Raw genomic sequence first — 19,030 nt, 5'->3', positions numbered from 1 at the left:
CCACATAGCTTATAGTGAAAAAAAAAAAATACAATCATGGAGAATGGTTTAAAAATATGAATTGAGAAAAGTTATCTACTTTAACCGATGTTTGTACAGAAAACCGTTCTGGATTTTATCTGAGTTGTTTGTTAATTTGAATTATTTCATTTACACTGGTGGAAAAAGCTCAAAAACGTACAGAAAGCCTTTCTCACTGTTTGTTTTTTCTAATTCTGCCCTTTTATTTGTGTTGTCTTGCTTCATTTGAAACACTTTGAAACTGTAAATAGTGTATTATTATTATAAAATCAATACACTGTGTTGCATTCTTTAAGGCACTGATGTCTCTAAGTAAACTGGATGCTGTGGGGATGAAAGTGTGTTTATAATGTGACAGTTGAGTTATTAACATATTTGTGTTTACACGCTCATTATTTACACAGTGAAATAAACTTGACTTTCCTCCTGACACCAGTAAAGATAAGCCGATGGTCGGTGTGTCAGTGAACGTGAGCGCGCGCTGAGTCCCGCAGCATCTCCCGCTGTGCAGGACCAGCATGTCACTGCGCTCGGCGGAGGGATACAATAACCAGTGCCATCGTGGTGCTGAGGCTTTCGCAAAAAGCAAAAATGTCTGCCTAAGGGAAACTCGTAACTGACACATATAGAGGATATTTCTTACAGGTGCCGCCGATTAAAGCCGCGTTCCGCTGTTTCGAGGCGTGTCGCAGCAACGCGAGCCGCCACCAGATCACCCTAGTTGGGATTTCAATCGGGAAAAGGTAAAACATTTTTGCAGGAGTTAGTGGGAAGCTGTCGGACCTGCGAAAGAAGTTGGGAGTTGAGAAAGAGCCTAATTGGGGTTTGTGTGGTGGAGCTGGGAACTGGCGTTGTCATGTGCACTGTTTGTTTGTGTGTGTTACTTCTCGGGCTGTGATTTGTGTTGCGGTCCGCTCTCCACTAATGTCCACACGGACTGACGCCGCTAGCCGTCTTCCATCCAGACGGACCCGTGAGTGCGGCTAGCGTTAGCCGCTCCGCTAAGTGACGCGGGGCGCCTGCGCTCACATCAGCCGTCGACACGTCCAGAAAAGCAGCCTCATAAATCACTGACATTCACATCGTCCGTGTTAAGTGAACCAGCCACTTGTGTAAACGTGTCAGCGGCCGCGCACTGACACGCTGTCACTGCGAGGCTGCGGGTTAACAAGCGGCAGTTCACCAGCAGCGGGGACTTCTCCTTTTTAATCACAGGAAAGAACTGAATGAGCGCAAATAAACCTCCGCGCCGTGTGATCGATCGCTGCGTGGCAGCCCTGTCACTGTCTCTACGTGAGGCTCCGCCACAGCCAACTTTACTCCACAGTGATGCTCTTTATTCCGCAGCCACAACAAATCCCTCTCCGAGGCACTAAATAGTCCCCGAAGATGTGACCTGATGCACTGTGTGTTTCCTCCAGGTTTCTAGATCGCCAGGATGAACCCTCAGCAGCGGATTGCCGCTCTTGGAACAGACAAGGAATTAAGTGACCTGCTGGATTTCAGTGCGGTATGATGGCTTTTCACTCTTTCTTTCTTTTCCCCCAGCTCTGAGGTCTTATAGGTGTGAGGACTTTCATAGTCTAATTGATCTATATTGGCTGATAGGATTCTACAAGCTGTCCTTGATTTTATTGAAACTGTGAGCTGCTTTCAGGATGATTACAAGTGATTCTTTTCCTTGACACAGTTGAGTCTTTGCTCTAATTGTAGACTGTCCCTGTTGTTCCCTTCAGATGTTCTCTCCACCTGTAAGCAGAGGGAAAAACAGGCCCACCACACTTGGAAGCAGTCAGTTCAGTGCATCAGGTAGGACCCGTTCACTCAGTAAACCCTCCGCTCTCTCTATTCCTGCTTGCATGCATTGATCGATCTGCACATAAAAATCATTTTTACTGACTAATTCATTTTTTTTCAATGCTGTTTGGTTTTATTTCTGAATGGAAGGCAGACGGAAAATGGTCTTAGTTTCTTGCATGCAATTCTTTTCCCTCCTCTGAGTGAGGCTTGTGTGTGCTGTGCACATCTGGTGCTTGAAACATGAGCTTCCCACCTGGAATTGTAGCAGAGCACTGTAGTAAAGATGTGGAACAAAGCGCTATGTAGGCCATAGACGTGTGTAGATGTTTTATTTAGCTTATTAACATGCAGGTGTAACACAGTGAAAGTCCTTTACCTTCAGATGCATAAATAAGGCGTTATCGGCTGCTTTGATCGAGGTGTGTTGTTGTCAGTGCAGCAAGTGTTCACAGAAACATTGCCTGTGCTCTTATCACGGTTTGTGGGGCGTGTGAGGAGTGTTGCAGGCACATATTCAATCCGCTGAATTAATGTCTGTAGTTTAATGGGATTGTGAGACATCTTCTCATTGAGTTATGTTTGTTTCTCATTGACACATTTGTTTGATAATTATTCAGTCTCAACCCTCATATACTCGCACACACACTGGCTGTTCTTTTTCGCCGCTCGCTGGTGTTTCTTGGGAGATTATCTTTGATCATCTTTGTCATTGAACAAGTTTGTGGATGGTTTTGGTTGTGTTAACCAGAGTTCAGATTCCCTGCTTCTGGATCACTTCCTGGCTACAAATGCGACAGGACATTAATCCGAAGCGCATCTATTGTCTGATGTGCCACTAAAGAAAGTCAACAATCAGGCATTATGTCCTCTCAAAGCATGTTTTGTGTGTGCATCGACAAAGCTTCGTTGTTGTCAGTTATCTGTGAAACGAAAGACACATGTAGTGGAAACTGAACAAAAAGACAAAGGAACAAGAACAGAGCTGTTACACATGAACTGTGGAGTTGTGAGCATTGCTTTTAGAAAACCTAATCATTCAAGTGGGGAGTGCGTGTGCTCTCTTCAGTAAAACAAATGACAAAGAATATCCCAAATGGAACTCATTTTATGTACACATGACACAAATGGTTCAGGGGATCATTGCGCTAGCTGTTTTTTTTTTAGAGTATCTTAGGGGGTTTTATTAACTTGTGGACTAAATATAAACCTACAGTTTAATGTGCAGTCCAGCAGAACAACAGCTGTAACTGCAACCTCTACAACATCCTTTCTGTCACCATTCAAGTGTCGAAGATGGGATGTATCGCAGGGCTTTGTTTGCATTAGATCATACAGTTTGTTTGTAATAAACTGGCAACTCAGTGTTTATTTTCCAATTGTGGGTCATGAAGTGTTGTTACAAGCCCACTTGTTGTGTCATATCTAAAACAAACCTGATGATGCATAATGAAACCTTTGATTCCTGCTTTGCGAACGAGTACCTAGGATTTTTCAAAGCCAGATTGCATCAACCATAAACAAGCAAAATACTAGGACTGCCACGAGTGCCATCTCCAAAATTGACTTCAGCCATGTGTTGTATTGAGATGGCATTGATGTGTGTTTTATGATTTGATGGAGTCAGATGTGTTCATCATGTTGACAGCTACCTTTAGGCTGGGCCTTGCACTCTGTGGCTTTTAAAATAGAAGAGCATCAGCATGGTGCTTGTTGTGAAATAGAAAAGAATTGGAGACTGTCAGGAGAAATGTGTGTCACAGCCAAAGCCCGTTGTCGTTGCTGCTTGTTCTCTGGTCACCAGCCTCATCCTTTAGAAACCTATCACTCTAAATGTGGACTGCGGTTTCCTACCACTTCCAGCAAAAATGATCAAAAAATGTGTACATGACTACTTACAAGATACTTTGCTTTATGCAAATAAAAGGTTTTATTTATAAAGTCTTCTTATTATATTACAGCTAAAATGTACTGTCTAGTGTTAACTGTTTCTTGATCTGTTCAACTATTCTGGCATATATTTTTGTCTGTATAATAACATTAAAATTTAAAATTTAAAATAAATAAGTAAAATTAAAACTTCAGTACATATTATATATTGTTTATTATTTTCCTAATGTGAATTATCACTATGTGCCTAAAAAAACATATAACTTTCCAGGCTCTAGTTGATTTTCAGCCACTTAAACAAATTGTACCTGATTAGTTTGAGAAAGCAGCCACAATAATTTGATAATTGTGTTGCAGATGATACTTTCTATGCATTCATGATGATTTATATGTTGGATACATTTTGTTATATGAGAAACACTGGTGAAGAAGAACAGCCTAGCTGTTAATTGTTAAGCCCCTGATGTTGCAGTGGTCAACTAGTCATGGATATTTATTGACTCCAGTCATGATTGAAACATGAGACCCGAGTGGAAATGCTGACTTTCACTTGGGCGAGAGCTTGTGTGCAGTGTGTGGGTGCGAAGGCAATCGCGGATCCGGAGGAGGATATCAGAGGACATTTAGGCTTAAAAACATGGTCTAAATGACACAGTTTCAAGTCAAATTTGAGTGTTGGGGCTTCTGGACACTTGGATGACACCACAGAAGAAGTCCAGACAATGGACATTTTGTAGACTGGTGAATTGCTTCTGGTATGGTGGTAATGTGGTAAAATCAATTCAATTGAATTTTATTTGTATAGCGCCAAATCATAATATACATTATCTCAAGACACTTTACATAGAAGGTCAAGACCTAAAAATCTATAGAAAAACCTAAATTCATCAGAAGAACAGAAAGGAATTAATATAACTTTTTTGTTTTAGTTTTTATTGTTTTTGTGGCTGATGTTGATAACTTGAGGAAACTGCATATATTTAGTACATGTATTATTATTATTTTTCATTAGGCAAGCACATGCATAACTTTGACTGTCTCCTGAGGTGGATTATATTAACACAAAGCAACCTTTAGTCTACAACTGCATGCATACATTATGTGAGCTTCTACGGAAAATTTATCATATTGACATCTCAGGTAGTTGTCGTTTATTTCTTGACAAATATTGCAAAACTCATCATATTTTAGATAAAGTTGTCAAAATGAACTCCAGTACCTTGAGGTGTATCAGGTCTATCATGGGTAAATCCATCCTCCTCAGCCGGTAGTGTGGACTCCTGGGTCTCTGATCCCCGCAGCAGAGGACGGAGCACGTTCATAAGCGATTGTGAACATAAGGCAAGTGAGTGTGCAGACACAAGTGTGGAAATTGCAGGGAATGAGAGTTTGGATTATTGTATCTCAGCTGGGTATAGCCAGATAATTGAGACAGAGTGGGACCAGCGAGACCCTTCAGAAGTGCGCCAGAGAAAGATGGATTGGAAAAAATAGCCAGTGTGGCTCGAACAGAGACTCATCACTTCTCCCTTCCAGCTGTGTTGATGATGCAAATTTGATGAGGCTATTTAGTGTAGTGGGGCAGTAGATGGCGGTTGTTAGATGGGTAATTTTCATTTAGGTTACATCCATGATAATCATTTTTAGTTTTGAACGGCGTCTCTTTCACTACGTTTACGCCTGGTCCTCATATTACTCAGGAGTTTTCGAGCCCCTTAAAAAAAACAATCCATGCTTGCTTCCTGATGATCATTCACAACATATCCTTCCCTGATTCGTCACGCTCCTGTCACATGACTCTTTTCCTGAAGACAACAAACGGCATTATCTTTGAATTATGACTAATGTCCTGCTGCAGAGTGGAGATTCAGCTTCCTGTTTATACTGGCACTCGCATGCCCAGTGTATGCGAGTGGTCATTCGTTTTCAGGTGTGTTATTCCAGGAAGAGATTATAATGCTCGTCTGAATGGAGCTGTTTCAAACATATATATTTTAGTGTGGATATATTCTTAGTGTAATGAAGTGGTACATTGGTTAGCGGTGACCAGCAGCCGGAGCTGGTTGGTTTGTCATCAGTTGGGTCCTAAAACAAAACAAAGAAAAATGCCCTGATAACAGTTTTTGTTGTTGTTGCTGGAAGCAGCTACAGAGAGCCCCCCTGCGGCCTCACTGTGTGATCAGTTTTAATGGTAAAACCAACTGCCAATCACAACAGAGAGCATGAGGTGCAGTCCTATGGCATTTGAGTCAATTCATACTCTGAAATTATTAACTATTTAGATAATAGTTTTGATTAAGCAAAAATAAAATCCTTAGTTGCAGTGAGTTAAAAATTAGTCTCATATATGGAAATTCGTCTTTTACATTAATGCATGAGTAATCTACCTCCTCCATTTGTGACTGATGATCATAATCATGGTTGTGAAAATGTGATATTTTCTAAGATGGTTACACTGAGTAAATCTCATATCTTTTTAGCCCTAATGGACAATCATTTTCTGTCCTGTCAACTTTGTGTGTTTTTGTGTAATTATTTTATCTTGTTAATCGTATAACAGTCACGGGGGATGTTAACATTTGGAACTAGAATGGCACCCAATAGAGCACATACCTCCGCCAAGGCCCAACAGTTCCCTTATGAAACCAAATTAAAATCCACAACCAATCTCAGGAACCGGATGAATTTCCACAAAACTGGATGAAAGGATGGGACATGGGCCAATAAAAAAAAGACAAAACTCTTGTGCAGATCAGTACACAAAGCCTGATACAGGAATTTTCTGTAGGGAATACTTTGATGGATCTTGATGAAAAAAAACAAAAATTATTTAGGGCACTATCTGATGTAACAGTTTGACAATCTTCAACAATATCAAATCTCTCTCTCTCTCTCTCACTCTCTCACTCTCACTCTCTCACTCTCACTCTCTCTTTCTCTCTTTTAGGACAAGTTAATATAATTTTTACAGAGAAATGGAATATGGGCTAAAACCTCATTTTACCCTCTCTGACCCCTGTCGAAACTGTTAATTTAATCTCCGTCCAGCTTTTCTCCACAGTGTTTATTTGTAAACATGTAGTTGATGCATTCTCGGTTTCACCATTTGTGCTGCTCTGTTAATTTATACAACAAACCTTTTTTTCCCACATAGAGCCAGAAGCTCTCTGCGAGTCAACAAAACAGGAGTGTGGTTTGGATTTGTGTACATTAACATGAATGTCAATTAAAACTGGTGAGATACTGAGGCATGAACCCAATATATTTATACATTCAATACATGATTTACTTCAGGTGGCTGGTCTTGAATAATTACAAATTTCCAGGATTTCCAGGATTTCCAGGATTTCCAGGATTACAGGAATTTTCAGGAATAATCAGAATACAGGGAGGGTGTTTGAACATAGGGATGATACATTTATCCTGGGTCATAGGAAATAATAAGTGAATCTGTGCTGGGAATCAGGTTAACTGGTTTTTAAATGACTGATATTTCTCATTTCATTCAAGATGCTGCCTGGACCAGAAGCTTTTCTCTTTTTTCTTTTCAGCCAGAAGAAACCAGAAGGATTTGGATTTTATAGTTTTCTCAGGTGTTCATAGATGAATCTGATCTTTTTGTCCGAAGGTATTCAATAATATTTGAGAGTTTATGTTGGAAGGTTATCAAATTTGTATCTGTAAGTTGTTGTTTTACTTCACTGTATATCCAGGTTGAAAGAGTTTAAATTACATATTGTAAATATATTATGCTTTGTATTGCTTGATTCACATGTTTTCTTTCAGAATGAATCCAGCATTTTGAGAGCTTTAATATCCTTAAAGCTTCATTTCAAGATACATTTCTGTTAATCCAGGGCTAATTTGGTTTTGTCTGTAATTTCTCTGTCTGTACAATTCAACTTCCAAATGAATAAAACATCCTCTGAGGATTTTTGTGGCAAATCATAATCAGATGCAGATTTCATGAATTAATTGACAAAGAAAAAAACAAAAACATCATGTTGGTACAAAGACATCATGGAGAAGTAACTGATGAGCATTAATAGTATTCTTAGACTGTATGTTGACTGCGTGTGATGACCAAATAATTGTCTTGTACAGCATTTAAAAAATAGCAGGATTACTGCATGAACCTTTAACTCACCAGCCCAAGTGAGTTGTACCACACTAAATGTGAAAACTCACCAGAGTTTGCTTTGACCAAACCATTCAGGTTCCATGCGAAAACATTTTAAATGGAGAAAATAGATGTTCTCCTCAGTGTGGGACTGAGTGTCCTTGCTTATTCAGTGGATACAGGGATGAGGCAGCACTACTTTGAAATTATGACCTTTTGCTTGCTAAGCTGACACTTTACAATGCTTCAGTCTTTTTTGCATGATCTTACAACAGAAGTGGGGAAAAATAGAAATTTCTCTACTGGAAAAAAAATCCTACTCAGTCTTCCTGTTGGATGAGTTTTGTAATGAACTGGGGGCTTGGGAAGGGTGTAGCTGTTTTATGAATGACTCAATAGAGAGTTGTGATCGCCAACATCTGTGCTTACTCTGTCAGCCCTCCACATTCTCACCATAGGTTTTACAGAAAAGTTAACTCTGTATATACTGATCACTTGATAACACTATTCATCTTATTTTTAAGTCATTCACATTATTTTCCTGACATATTCTATTCTTTGCCATATCTATAGACTTTATTTGGAGAATGCTGCACAGCAGAGATCCCGTTTATGAATTATTCCTTTGCTAATTGTATTGTTTAGGGAGATGTGTTCCACTCAGCAATTGGTTTTATCTTGTGCCAAAGAGAAGCATAATTGATGTCAGGTCAGCTTGATGATAATGCAGTTGCTGAATATACTTACCTACTCCTGCTAGTATATCTTTCAATGAAGGCTTTTACATTGGGAATTTAACAGTGACATCCTGTACTTCTACAAATCTATATTATTTCACTACTATTTGTTGTGTAAAAACGAATAAAACCCATCAGATGTTTCGATAATATTACATTTCTATATTTCCAGTGAATATCCTACTAAATGTTCCTGAATAACCACAACTGAATTGTGTTTCTAATCCTCACTGGTTTAAATGTTGAGGTCAACTGTAGAAACACCTCTCTAACAGTTCAACAGCACCACAAGCTACATCCTCAAAGATTACCATGAGGTTTTCTACCATTGTCTACATGCATTGGGCTGAGTTAGCAGAGCTGAAACCAGCTGCCTGCTGCTGCTGGTCATATGTGACTTAAATGTGCAGCTAAAAGACGCCAAAAACCTCAGTTGATTTAGTTTATGATTCATGTGTGTGTGTCACTGCCAGCCCCTTGAACCGTATTGGAATCACTGTGAAAATACAATAATGTTGATTTTTGGAGCTTTGAACAAACTGTGTGAGAAAGGCGTGATATTGTACGTCAGACAGACTATTGAACAGTAAAGCATTGGGTCTCCTGATTCATTATCTTTCTGCTACAGCCAGTGAATTTGTGTTTTTTTTTTTACTTTAGCTTCTTGTGTCAGTGAGTAATCTTATTGTGCTGGCTGTCTGTGCAGGGAGAAGAGAAGGGACCCTTGAGCGCTGGTAAGAGATGGTAATCAGACGAGATGACAGCCAGTGGCCCGGAGAGCAAACACTGACCATTGTTACATCCACTGCGTGAAAGGCCTCAGTTGGGCTACAATATGTCACACTGGTGTTGTCACACAAAGAAAACCCATGTGCCTTTAGTAACACAGGCAGTAGTTACTGCAGAGGTAGTTCAATTATTGTTGCCTCCACTAGGGAGGTTATTTATTTCCCCCTGTCCATTTGTTGTTTGATTGTAAGCAAGATTACACAAAAATTACCAAACAGAATACCACAAAACTCTGTTGGAGGATGTGTTCTGGGTCAGGGAAGAGTCTATACAATTTTGGTGCAGATACAGATCAGGGGGCAGGTACTGTTTTTTTCCCACTTTTTCAACATTGTGAAATAAGGGTTTTTACCATCATTTTCGTTGATTTCTCCGAGAATAATTCGTTGATCTTGATGAAAAAGATGTGTGCAATTTGGTGCAGATCCCCAAAAATCTTTATATCGGGAATTTGAATGTGGTTTCTTAAGGGCACCGTTGGGCCTTGATGGAGGTATATGCACTCTCTGAGTGCCCTGAACACAAGTATCACTGTTATGAATGAGTAGGAATGATACACCATGGTAAACCCCCTCAATGACGAATCTGAGGCAAATTAACTATATATTTTTTCCATAAAGGACTTTTAAGAAAGAGAAATAATCCTGCTGTGTTTTAACAGCAAAACAATATGTTGATAAAACTCATCTATATCTCTGCTTACTGGAGCATGAGGTCTGGTTAGAGACTCCCTGGTTAAGTATATAACTCGATTTTTGACGGAAGTTTCTGAGAAAGAATGTTTTGGCAGCAAGACAGTAGAAAATAAATGTTTTATAAAAACACAGAATTAAAATATATGATGTGTACAAACTGTGACAGTGATCATATACATCCTCGTACCACCCTTCCATCATGTCTCTGTAGCACTGAAGAGGTTTATTTGAAAAAAAAATCACGAGTAGAGTTTAATTAAACCCAGATAAGTACAATTTTCTTTTTGATAAATTGCTATTGTCTTTATCTAGAGCAACGTGATGAGCCATATTTGAACTTTTTGAATCAGAGTCCACTTGCTTTGATTAATGACTACAGACTCGTGCTTTTATTGGAGTTGTTTATTCCGCCCTTGCTGCGCGGAGGCAGCTCACTGAAAATCATTTGTTAAATTACAAGGTTAAAAATATCATTTTTGTTTGTCTTGCCATATTATTATATTCCTGAGAATACACAATGTCTTTCAACCTCATATGTTCTTTATTTGAAGTTGAAAGTGAACAAATGGTATTGCATTGAGACAGATGAAATTACGACAGGGACAATCAATAACTTGGACAATGTTGATGCTTCACCCGCGCTACAATTATGTCTTGTTTGTGGGGAATTTGGCTGTTTCTGCTGCACAATATTGTCTCAAACAGCAGGAACAATTGAGGCATCACATTCTTTTTCCACTGACTATATCACTTAAATTAGATTGCAAAGATCAGATGTTATATTTTTCAACATATGCCAGATGGTCCAGCTTTGCAGTTTGGTTGGATTTATTGATTTTATTTGTCTGTCTCATTGACTTTTTAAGCAAAGAGATTTTCTTTAACTTAAAAAACGAGTTTTATTAAGTTTCAGTGCTCAGCTGTTTGCAATTAGCCTGGCATACATCAATGCCAAATCATAGTCATAAGTTCCTGTTTTGTTTACAATGAGGTATACAAAGAAATGCTTATTTTGGCTCCTGATTCATGTTAAGCTAAATAAATGACACCATTACAAAAAAAAAAACCTCTCAGGAAGGGTATTTTTTGAGGATATTAATGAGTCACATTTATTTTTATTTTTAAAAGAGTAAAAACATAGGGAAGTTATAAAATCACATCCCAGTTATTATGCATCTGTTTAACACCCATTTTTACTCTCTGGCTTTTAAATCAGTTAAAAACCAGAAGTTGAGATTTATTTATGCAGTTTTATCTTATTATCTTACAGTCTTACTGTTTTGTTTTTAATTTGTTAATTCAATGTCCCTTTTTTCCCTCCTCTTGGCTGTTGGTTTTATAGTTTTAGGTATTTCCCCTATTTTAGCTGTACAGTGCTTTGGTCAACATCTATTTTTGCGCAATATATTTTTGCATTGCATATAAATTGATTTGACCTGACTTAAACGGATGACCTCTTGGAGATGATGTTTATTTTTGTGCTTCAGTTGTGTGAGTGAGTGAGTGAGAGAGAGAGAGGGATACAGAGAATGAAGATATGCTCCCTGGACGTTCCACTCTAAGAGTAATCTCGTCTTGCTGACTGAGTTGTGCATCTCTCGCTCTGACAGGTATGGATGAGCGGACCAGCCAAGCATCCTGGGCCCCAGGTGGCGAGTCAAGTCCTTCCTGTGAGACCTCCCGGGTAAGATGACCCTCACCTCCCCGCCTCTGAATGGCCTTTATGCTCCAGAGCACATCATTTAACACTCATTACATCACAGTGGTACAATCACAATGCCATGTTGTAGGACCTGTAATGGACATATTTCTCTGTGACTATACTGATGGCAGGTGGAATTGATTTTGTGGCAGAGAAAACCTGATATTATTGATAGATTGAGCACCTTTATAGAGATTTGTTAAAATATCTCTACTCAAATATAGACTAATGGTGCTCACCATGTACCTCAAGGGACATCACTGAAAATAGTGAAAGTGTTTATTGTCCCCGGGTATTTTTCTTCAGCAGTTTTTATGTGATCACCTGTTTTGCTACTGAGGAAATAATGATAAATCATCTTTTGATTGGTGTTATAACAAGGACAAATAATAGACAACACCCCAAATTTCATCCCTGCACACTTTTGATATTTTGAAACTACATCAACTGCGTTTATTTTAATTTCTATAAATCTTCAAAATGTTAAAAAAGCCCAGGCAACATCTTTGAATGTCTCGTTTTATACAATTTACAATCCAAACCCCCAAAATATTTGGTATTTTTGTCCCTTATTAGTTGTGGAAATAGTTGCCATTTAATTTTCTAATTGTTTATTCAACTAATCGTTTGAGCTCTAGTTAGAAGGGTTTCTGTTGAGCAGGCAGCATGAGTAGTTTTAGGGTTGACAGTGATGAAACATGCCCTTAGTGACAGTGCAGCCAATTCATAATTCTTAAGACGTTTGATGGGATTTACTGACTTGTGTTTCCCAAACCTCCAAGCCTTTGGTTTGTTCCTCTACCTGCCTCGTCTTCTGTAAATATGTTCAACCTGTTTGAAACTGCAGTGAAATATATGATGGCTGAAAGCTCTGTGTTCAAATAGCTCTCCTGATCTCCCCAAGGGTTAATTGTATTTATATGCAAGTGGCAACCAGCTATTTATGATTGCATGTGAGGCAATGTGACCCTCTGCCCTGAAGCAGCAACCCTTAATTTGAACCAAACTGAACTAAATTATACACAGCCATATTGAAAAAATAATCGTACTTCCTGTGCTAGAATTGTACAATTCTTTTTTGTTTTGTTGTACGTCCAAAATGATATTTGAAGCAACATTTTTTTTGTCTTGCACTTAATTGTGCACTCTGTATGGAAGGTCAGCAACTGAGCAATTAGTTCAATACATCAGGCTGTAAAATGGCATTTTGTTAAAGATCACAGATCTACACTGTAGTGAAAATAAGAATTTCATTAGAAATTTGTCTTTGGTCGCCTTGAAACTGACAAATATATACATTTGAGTTAGACATGAATTGTAATTTCAATAGTCTGATTTTACGGGTAGCCATCCTGGTCATAGTTATTTTCTAGTGTGATGTATTTGTATCAAGATAATTTAAAAAGGCTGCTCCTCTGTTGTTGAGTTTAAGTGAGAAGATCTCACTGTTTGTGTGAGCAAGTGTGAACAGCTCTCCCCCCTGTTTGTTTGTCCCTCACACATTGGTTGTTCTTGATGCCCTGTATGAATTTCATATAATGTCAATCTCCTGTCACTTTCTATTAGAACACATCTAAATGTCAAAGCCACTCGGGCTGAGTTACCTTGTTTATTCCTCTGTGCCCTTCCCGAATGAACATCTACAGGCTATGGTAACATAGGCAGCTTGATTTGAATTATAAGACTGAGACGCTTGAGATATCTTTGCTCCAGGTGCATATAAATGAGTGTTTCTGACATTGCAAGGCACAGCATCAGCCAGCAGACAGCTGTTTGCGTCTCCATAAAGCGTGCACACAAACACTCCCATGCCACTCTCTCCACACTAACACACAGCTGTGAAAGTGCCACGTATTGATACTGACTTGATTTATATAACCTATAAAATATTATATTTATTCTGCTCTGAGAAGTGAGTGACATCTCTCATGAACCTCAGTAGCCGACAATCGGTTAAAGGATTTCAATATGAATTTACAGTATTTGATATGCTTAACCATGTGAATGTTGGCACAATGATATTCAGGGAAAAGTAGCGTATTCCAGTTATAGATGACAATCAATCATTGATGATCATTAAGTATTCCAGTCATCAGTGAGTGAGTAAAAAAATGGAGTCATGAGTGGTGAAGACAAATCTGTGGCAAATGAAAAAGAGTGAAAAATAAAAGAATTATCTTAAAGCAGAATTACATGATGAAAAATGGCAACATTTCTTCATTTTAATGGTGCAAATCATAACAATAACTCTGCAATGAATGCTACTTGTTCTTATTGACACAATGTCCGATAGGTGTTAAAACATCTTAAACCATCTAGAACAATTTCTTTCCTGTTTGAATCTGGTATAAATATTTTGGTCAATATTTGATCATCTGTCTTATCAATGAGGAATAAAATCATTCTTTATTAGAGCTCTGTGCTGTTTCAGCTCTTAAACATCTTTCTAGATCACATCACTGTCAGGGGTGGCGTCCTCCAAACTGAACTTTCATTCATATCACATCAGTAATTTACACAGATTTTTGAATCAAGAAGCTCTTAAGAAGTAAAATGTCTGATACAAAGGCTGTTTAATCAACATCTAAATAATGAATATATAATAATGGATATCAGCCGACACCCAATATTAAAGAACTTTGATCTAGATCTGGGCTAAACATACATACTTTTTCTCACTGGTTAAAACCATTTTGCTCTTTAATGTCTCATTGTATCCTTTTGTTAAACCTAAATGTTTAACTTAGAATATGTGCTCTTTGGCAAAGAAGTGTCAAGCCCTGGAGCAAGTTTACCTGATTGCTGTTGTAGAATTCACTCTCTCTTTTCGCAACTAGACGCATAGTTAGTTAGTTCCACTTCGTCCTCTTATTGAAGTCATTAACATTGACATGGGCCGAAGATAATTATCTTGAAACTTGTGTATAGTGCTGCCTGATCTGACTGTCACAAAAACACACAGGTTCCAATGAGCTGAACAATTGGAACCAGTTGTCAAATGGAACTAGTTGTGGATTCCTATCCCTCTCTAAATCTAAGTCCAGTTAGTCTTGCATCAGCTCTTCTTGGATATGTGCGTTTCTGAGATTTTAAGACTTCCGCTGTGTTGACAAGACCGAAAATACCTTTTTTTAACCTCCCAGCATTTTTTAAAACTGGGGTTACAACAATCTTGCACTGTTGGACACACTCCAGTGTGTTAAACTTGTTTCCTAAGTTTAAGCTTTGCTCACGGCAAAAAAAATGTTTTTAAAAGTGACTGGTTTAATTTCTTTCTTTTTTTTGTTGAACGAGGATTTTGTGATTGAAAAAAGAAAGAATTTGTGCCGTATTCCCTGTATTTGTCCAAGGTCCTTGGAAGAAAGTGCTTCATCTCTCAGTCTGTTACAGGGGGAATTCAGTCTTGTCCCTGAGCTTGTTTGAGCTGCTCCACTACGAGTGTGTGAGCAGTCGACTGTGAACAGTCCCGAGCTCTGCCGTGCTGACCTTGGCTCCCAGCCAGCCGCTGTATCCTGGGCAGCTGTGGCTGTAGGCTGGCGGTCTGACAGTCAGGGCTGTGCCCACCGTCACCGCACTGCAACCCCCACTTCCCCAGTGCCCTGCCCCGGCTTGATACTCGACCCCACACACATCCATCATGACCATATCATAGCTTTCAAAGCTGCCACATGCAGCCACACGTTCACCTGGGATGCAGCACAGAGTGTGGAAGAGATGACTTTTTAAACACTGTGTCGAGGGATTGGGGGACAGGGCGTGAGCTCCGGCCTGCATGCTGCCACGGTGATCTGACAGTTTTTTAGCCAGTAGTACTAATGTAGCCCCGTGGCAGCGATGACAGCGCGTGTTAGTGTCTCACAGAGATGTAGGCCACCAGTGTTTGGGAATGATGAGGGATCTGTGATTGATGATCTTATGTTCCCAGAGGAGCAAACACAGTGTGGTTACATTGACACACAAACATAAACTGTGAACCTGGATTGACCATTACCCCCTTCCACTTTTTCTTACTCTGCTAACGTACCCTGTTAGCCGTAATTACAACAATCAAAGAGAGCTCGAAGTGTTGGTCCCAGGTGCTTTCTAAGATTTATTGCAATAACAATTGCTTGATCATTTTTGGAAATACTTTTATTGTTTTTTATGGCACAGACTTAGATGATGATATCAACACCACTCTCATTTCTTTCCTGTAAATATTAGGCAACATTGAGCTAGCTCAAACAGCTAGTTCAAAAGCAGGGGTGGGGATCCTTTTTCCTCTCAAGGGCCATTTCAATTTTTATAACATCCTCTGTGGGCCATACTAAATTATTGAACACAAATCACACTAACCTCTCTAATGTGATGGCTGGGATGGTTTCGCTGATATCGGGCGGTAGTGACGACGATGCTTCTCACAGCTGGTTTTACAAAGACTGGATTTCCTCCCTACTATAAAACTCATTGACAACAGTGCCCTTTCTTTCAGTGTCTCTCCGTGTTTTAAAAAAAAAAAATTATCTTGGAAAGCGCAACATTCAGCATCTCCTTTTGTTTTCTTGATAGTCTCTATAGATGCTTGTCAGCCATGACACTTAACAACTACGTATGTTTTTCGTTTCACCCTGACTGTGACTCGATGGTAACTTAAAGTGAGCTTGTCTGTGTTTTTTATCTTTGGGCAGAATAAGGATAATTGTCTCCTTCTGCTTTTATGCTTTATACTAAGCTAATCTAACATATCCATCATATTTAATAGACAATATAAGAGGGTATCAACCCTTTTTATATAACCATTGCCAAAATATATGTGTTTACCAGAACTTTGAACTATTCTTTTAAGGGTTCAGTGTGACGCACTTTCCCCGTTTCGGTGCAGAACAGAGGAAATGTCTTTTGCTTGCGTAGGTTAGGTGTGTATGTATAAGTCTGTGTGTGTGCGTATGTGCTGGTGCTTCTCACGGGGCCGTTGTTGTTATTGAGTCTGTTCATGGTGTGATTAACAGTGTGTGCGGCCTGGCAGGAGCACAATAGGGAATCTCTGAGGATTCCCTCTACACAGCGCAGCACTCCACTGCCTTTGAAATTACTCCATCACCATCCACTCACAAAAAAAAAGATGGATAATAAGATTTACTTTTTTTTTTACTGTATGTTGAATGCAAAGGGTATGAGTTGGAGAAAATAGCTTTATAGAAATGCAAGCCCACTGCTGCTCGGTCTCTCTGGTGGGAGTTAATGTAGTTTGGGGAGATGTATTTGACTGGAGCACAGTAGGATTTTCACAGGGCTTGGGATTAGCACTGTAACGGAATATCTTTTATTACATGGGACCCAGAGTTTTCAAAAACCATACTGTGACCGATATTTAGACCTAAGCCCCGGAAGCTGATAACTGTCATGAAAAGGCACTGTTAAGCTGCAGGAGAAAAAGGCAATTTTTTTAAGCTGCAGGTACCTGGGAATGATGTAGGATTGCATCTCTCTGTTTCTTCCCCTTCTACAAAACGATGTCGTCTTATGAACCATGTGCAAGAGATGGCATAAAAACCTTTTATCATTAGATAAAATGGTAGAACCCAAAAGAAATCTTGACAGTAATAATATTGGTTTGGATGCTTGTTTTAAAGATGTATTTTAACAAAGATAAAGGGGCTTCAGGCTCGGCTCTTTTTTGTGAGCTCAGGGATCAACAAACATTTGAAAATGTTAACAGCACTTATTTGTTGACGACTAGTTTTGGAAATAGAGTTCACATAAATAGAAATTGTTTGAGCTGAATTTACAAATTTACTTAATGGCAATGGAATATTCAATATACCAGAGCCTGGTTATGAAATAGATGGCCATGATGTAAGCTTTGCATCAACTGACATCTCGTTAGAAAACACTTAATCATCTATACAGCAGCTACAGTTAGCATGGCACATTGGCACGTAAGCCGATAATGTTAAACTGTGATTGGTTGTTGTCCTTATGTAGATCGTGCCAGCCCCAAGCGTCAGGTATGCCCACCATCAACCATTAAAGCAACGCATACAGTTGAGTGCTCAGTCAGAGTGCGTGTGGGAGATGTCACGCCTCTTACCCAGAGGCCTCCTAATCACCTGGAAACGATCAAATTAACAAATAGATAAACATGTTGTCTCGTGACATAGATGCCCTGTGTATAAAAAACAGGGATGAATACAAGGTGTTCCAGGCACTTGATGAGCAGGGTTGTCTGTGAGACAGATGGACTTCCTGTGATGTAGACTTTGGCCTTTCGGTCGAAGCCTCCCAGATCTCGTGAATATCAAACATGTTTGATATTTACGATAAACGTATCTGCCAGAAATAGCCAATGAAAGAAAGCTGACCGGATGTTGAGTACTTGTACAGCTGCAAATAAAAACAACAATAAATTATCTAACTTACCTGCAGCTCGTGCTACAAAAGCTTATTACGCATGATTTCATTCATAGTGTTTTTTTCTTTTTTATTCTTTTTCGCTGCAAAACAGAGCACAGGACGTCTGTCCTCCATGGAGAAGACTTTATTTTTATTTATTAAGAAAATGTAGAAGTATGGATGTAGCCTAAGCAAAACTTTAACATGCACAGAAAGCTACATGACACTCAAGGAAAGGGAAAAACCTGACAATCATATAGGCCCTTTAATGTTTAAGAATTTAAATGCCACTTACAGAGACAATGGTTTTTTCTCTTAATTTTTTTGAGCAATTATGCACAAGAGATTGGACAGTTTATTGGCATAGGCGACCATTTGTGCTCTCCTCTTCCTAATTAGTGGTGTGTCATAGCACTCAATTAGTGAAGTTGCCCGATAAAGTGGCTAATATTCTGATCTCTTCCCCCAGGGTTTCGCAGACAGCCCTCATTACGGCGATCATTTGAGTGACAGTCGATTAGTGTCCCATGAAGGATTGTCTCCAACACCTTTTATGAACTCGAACGTAATGGGTAAGTAAATGATTCTCTTCAGTTCTCCCGTCACATGCCCTTTGGTAGTGGATATATAACAAAAATTGTCTGATTGAGGTTAAGGCACTTCATACATCTGGAAGTAGCACCACTGAAAGACTTACCAGGCTACAGGGCAGTTTTTATCAGCTCCTGCTGTCTTTATTCTCTCCCTCAATCCCCCTCCCCTTTCTATATCTCCCTCTTCCTCCTCCTGCGATGACCCTCCCCCAGGCTAGAAGTCACGCCATCAGTGTAGCTTTCCGTCATAAGAAGCTGTCTCCGAGACATCAAAACTGCCCTCAGTGTCTTCCATTGGCAGCAGGGCTTTGTGT

General features: G+C 39.3%; 1 protein-coding gene across 4 annotated transcripts in view; it reads left to right on the top strand.

Annotated features, from left to right (window-relative positions):
- The first annotated feature begins 568 nt into the window (after positions 1–568).
- tcf12 (transcription factor 12) overlaps positions 569–19,030 on the top strand; it is a 72,280-nt gene continuing 53,818 nt past the window's right edge. For all 4 annotated transcript variants that reach the window (XM_035152077.2, XM_035152066.2, XM_035152057.2 and 1 more), the window contains exons 1-5: positions 569–764; positions 1,443–1,531; positions 1,758–1,830; positions 11,660–11,733; positions 18,593–18,695. In XM_035152077.2, the coding sequence (XP_035007968.1) occupies positions 1,460–1,531; positions 1,758–1,830; positions 11,660–11,733; positions 18,593–18,695 (322 nt within the window). In that variant the 5' untranslated portion in view covers positions 569–764; positions 1,443–1,459. The remainder of the gene's footprint in view (positions 765–1,442; positions 1,532–1,757; positions 1,831–11,659; positions 11,734–18,592; positions 18,696–19,030) is intronic.

The sequence above is a fragment of the Hippoglossus stenolepis genome, chromosome 1, assembly GCF_022539355.2.
Source record: "Hippoglossus stenolepis isolate QCI-W04-F060 chromosome 1, HSTE1.2, whole genome shotgun sequence".
NCBI classification, from domain to species: Eukaryota; Metazoa; Chordata; class Actinopteri; order Pleuronectiformes; family Pleuronectidae; genus Hippoglossus; species Hippoglossus stenolepis.
The sequence above is the reverse complement of the archived record's forward strand: the minus strand, read 5'-3'. Positions and strand labels throughout refer to the sequence as shown.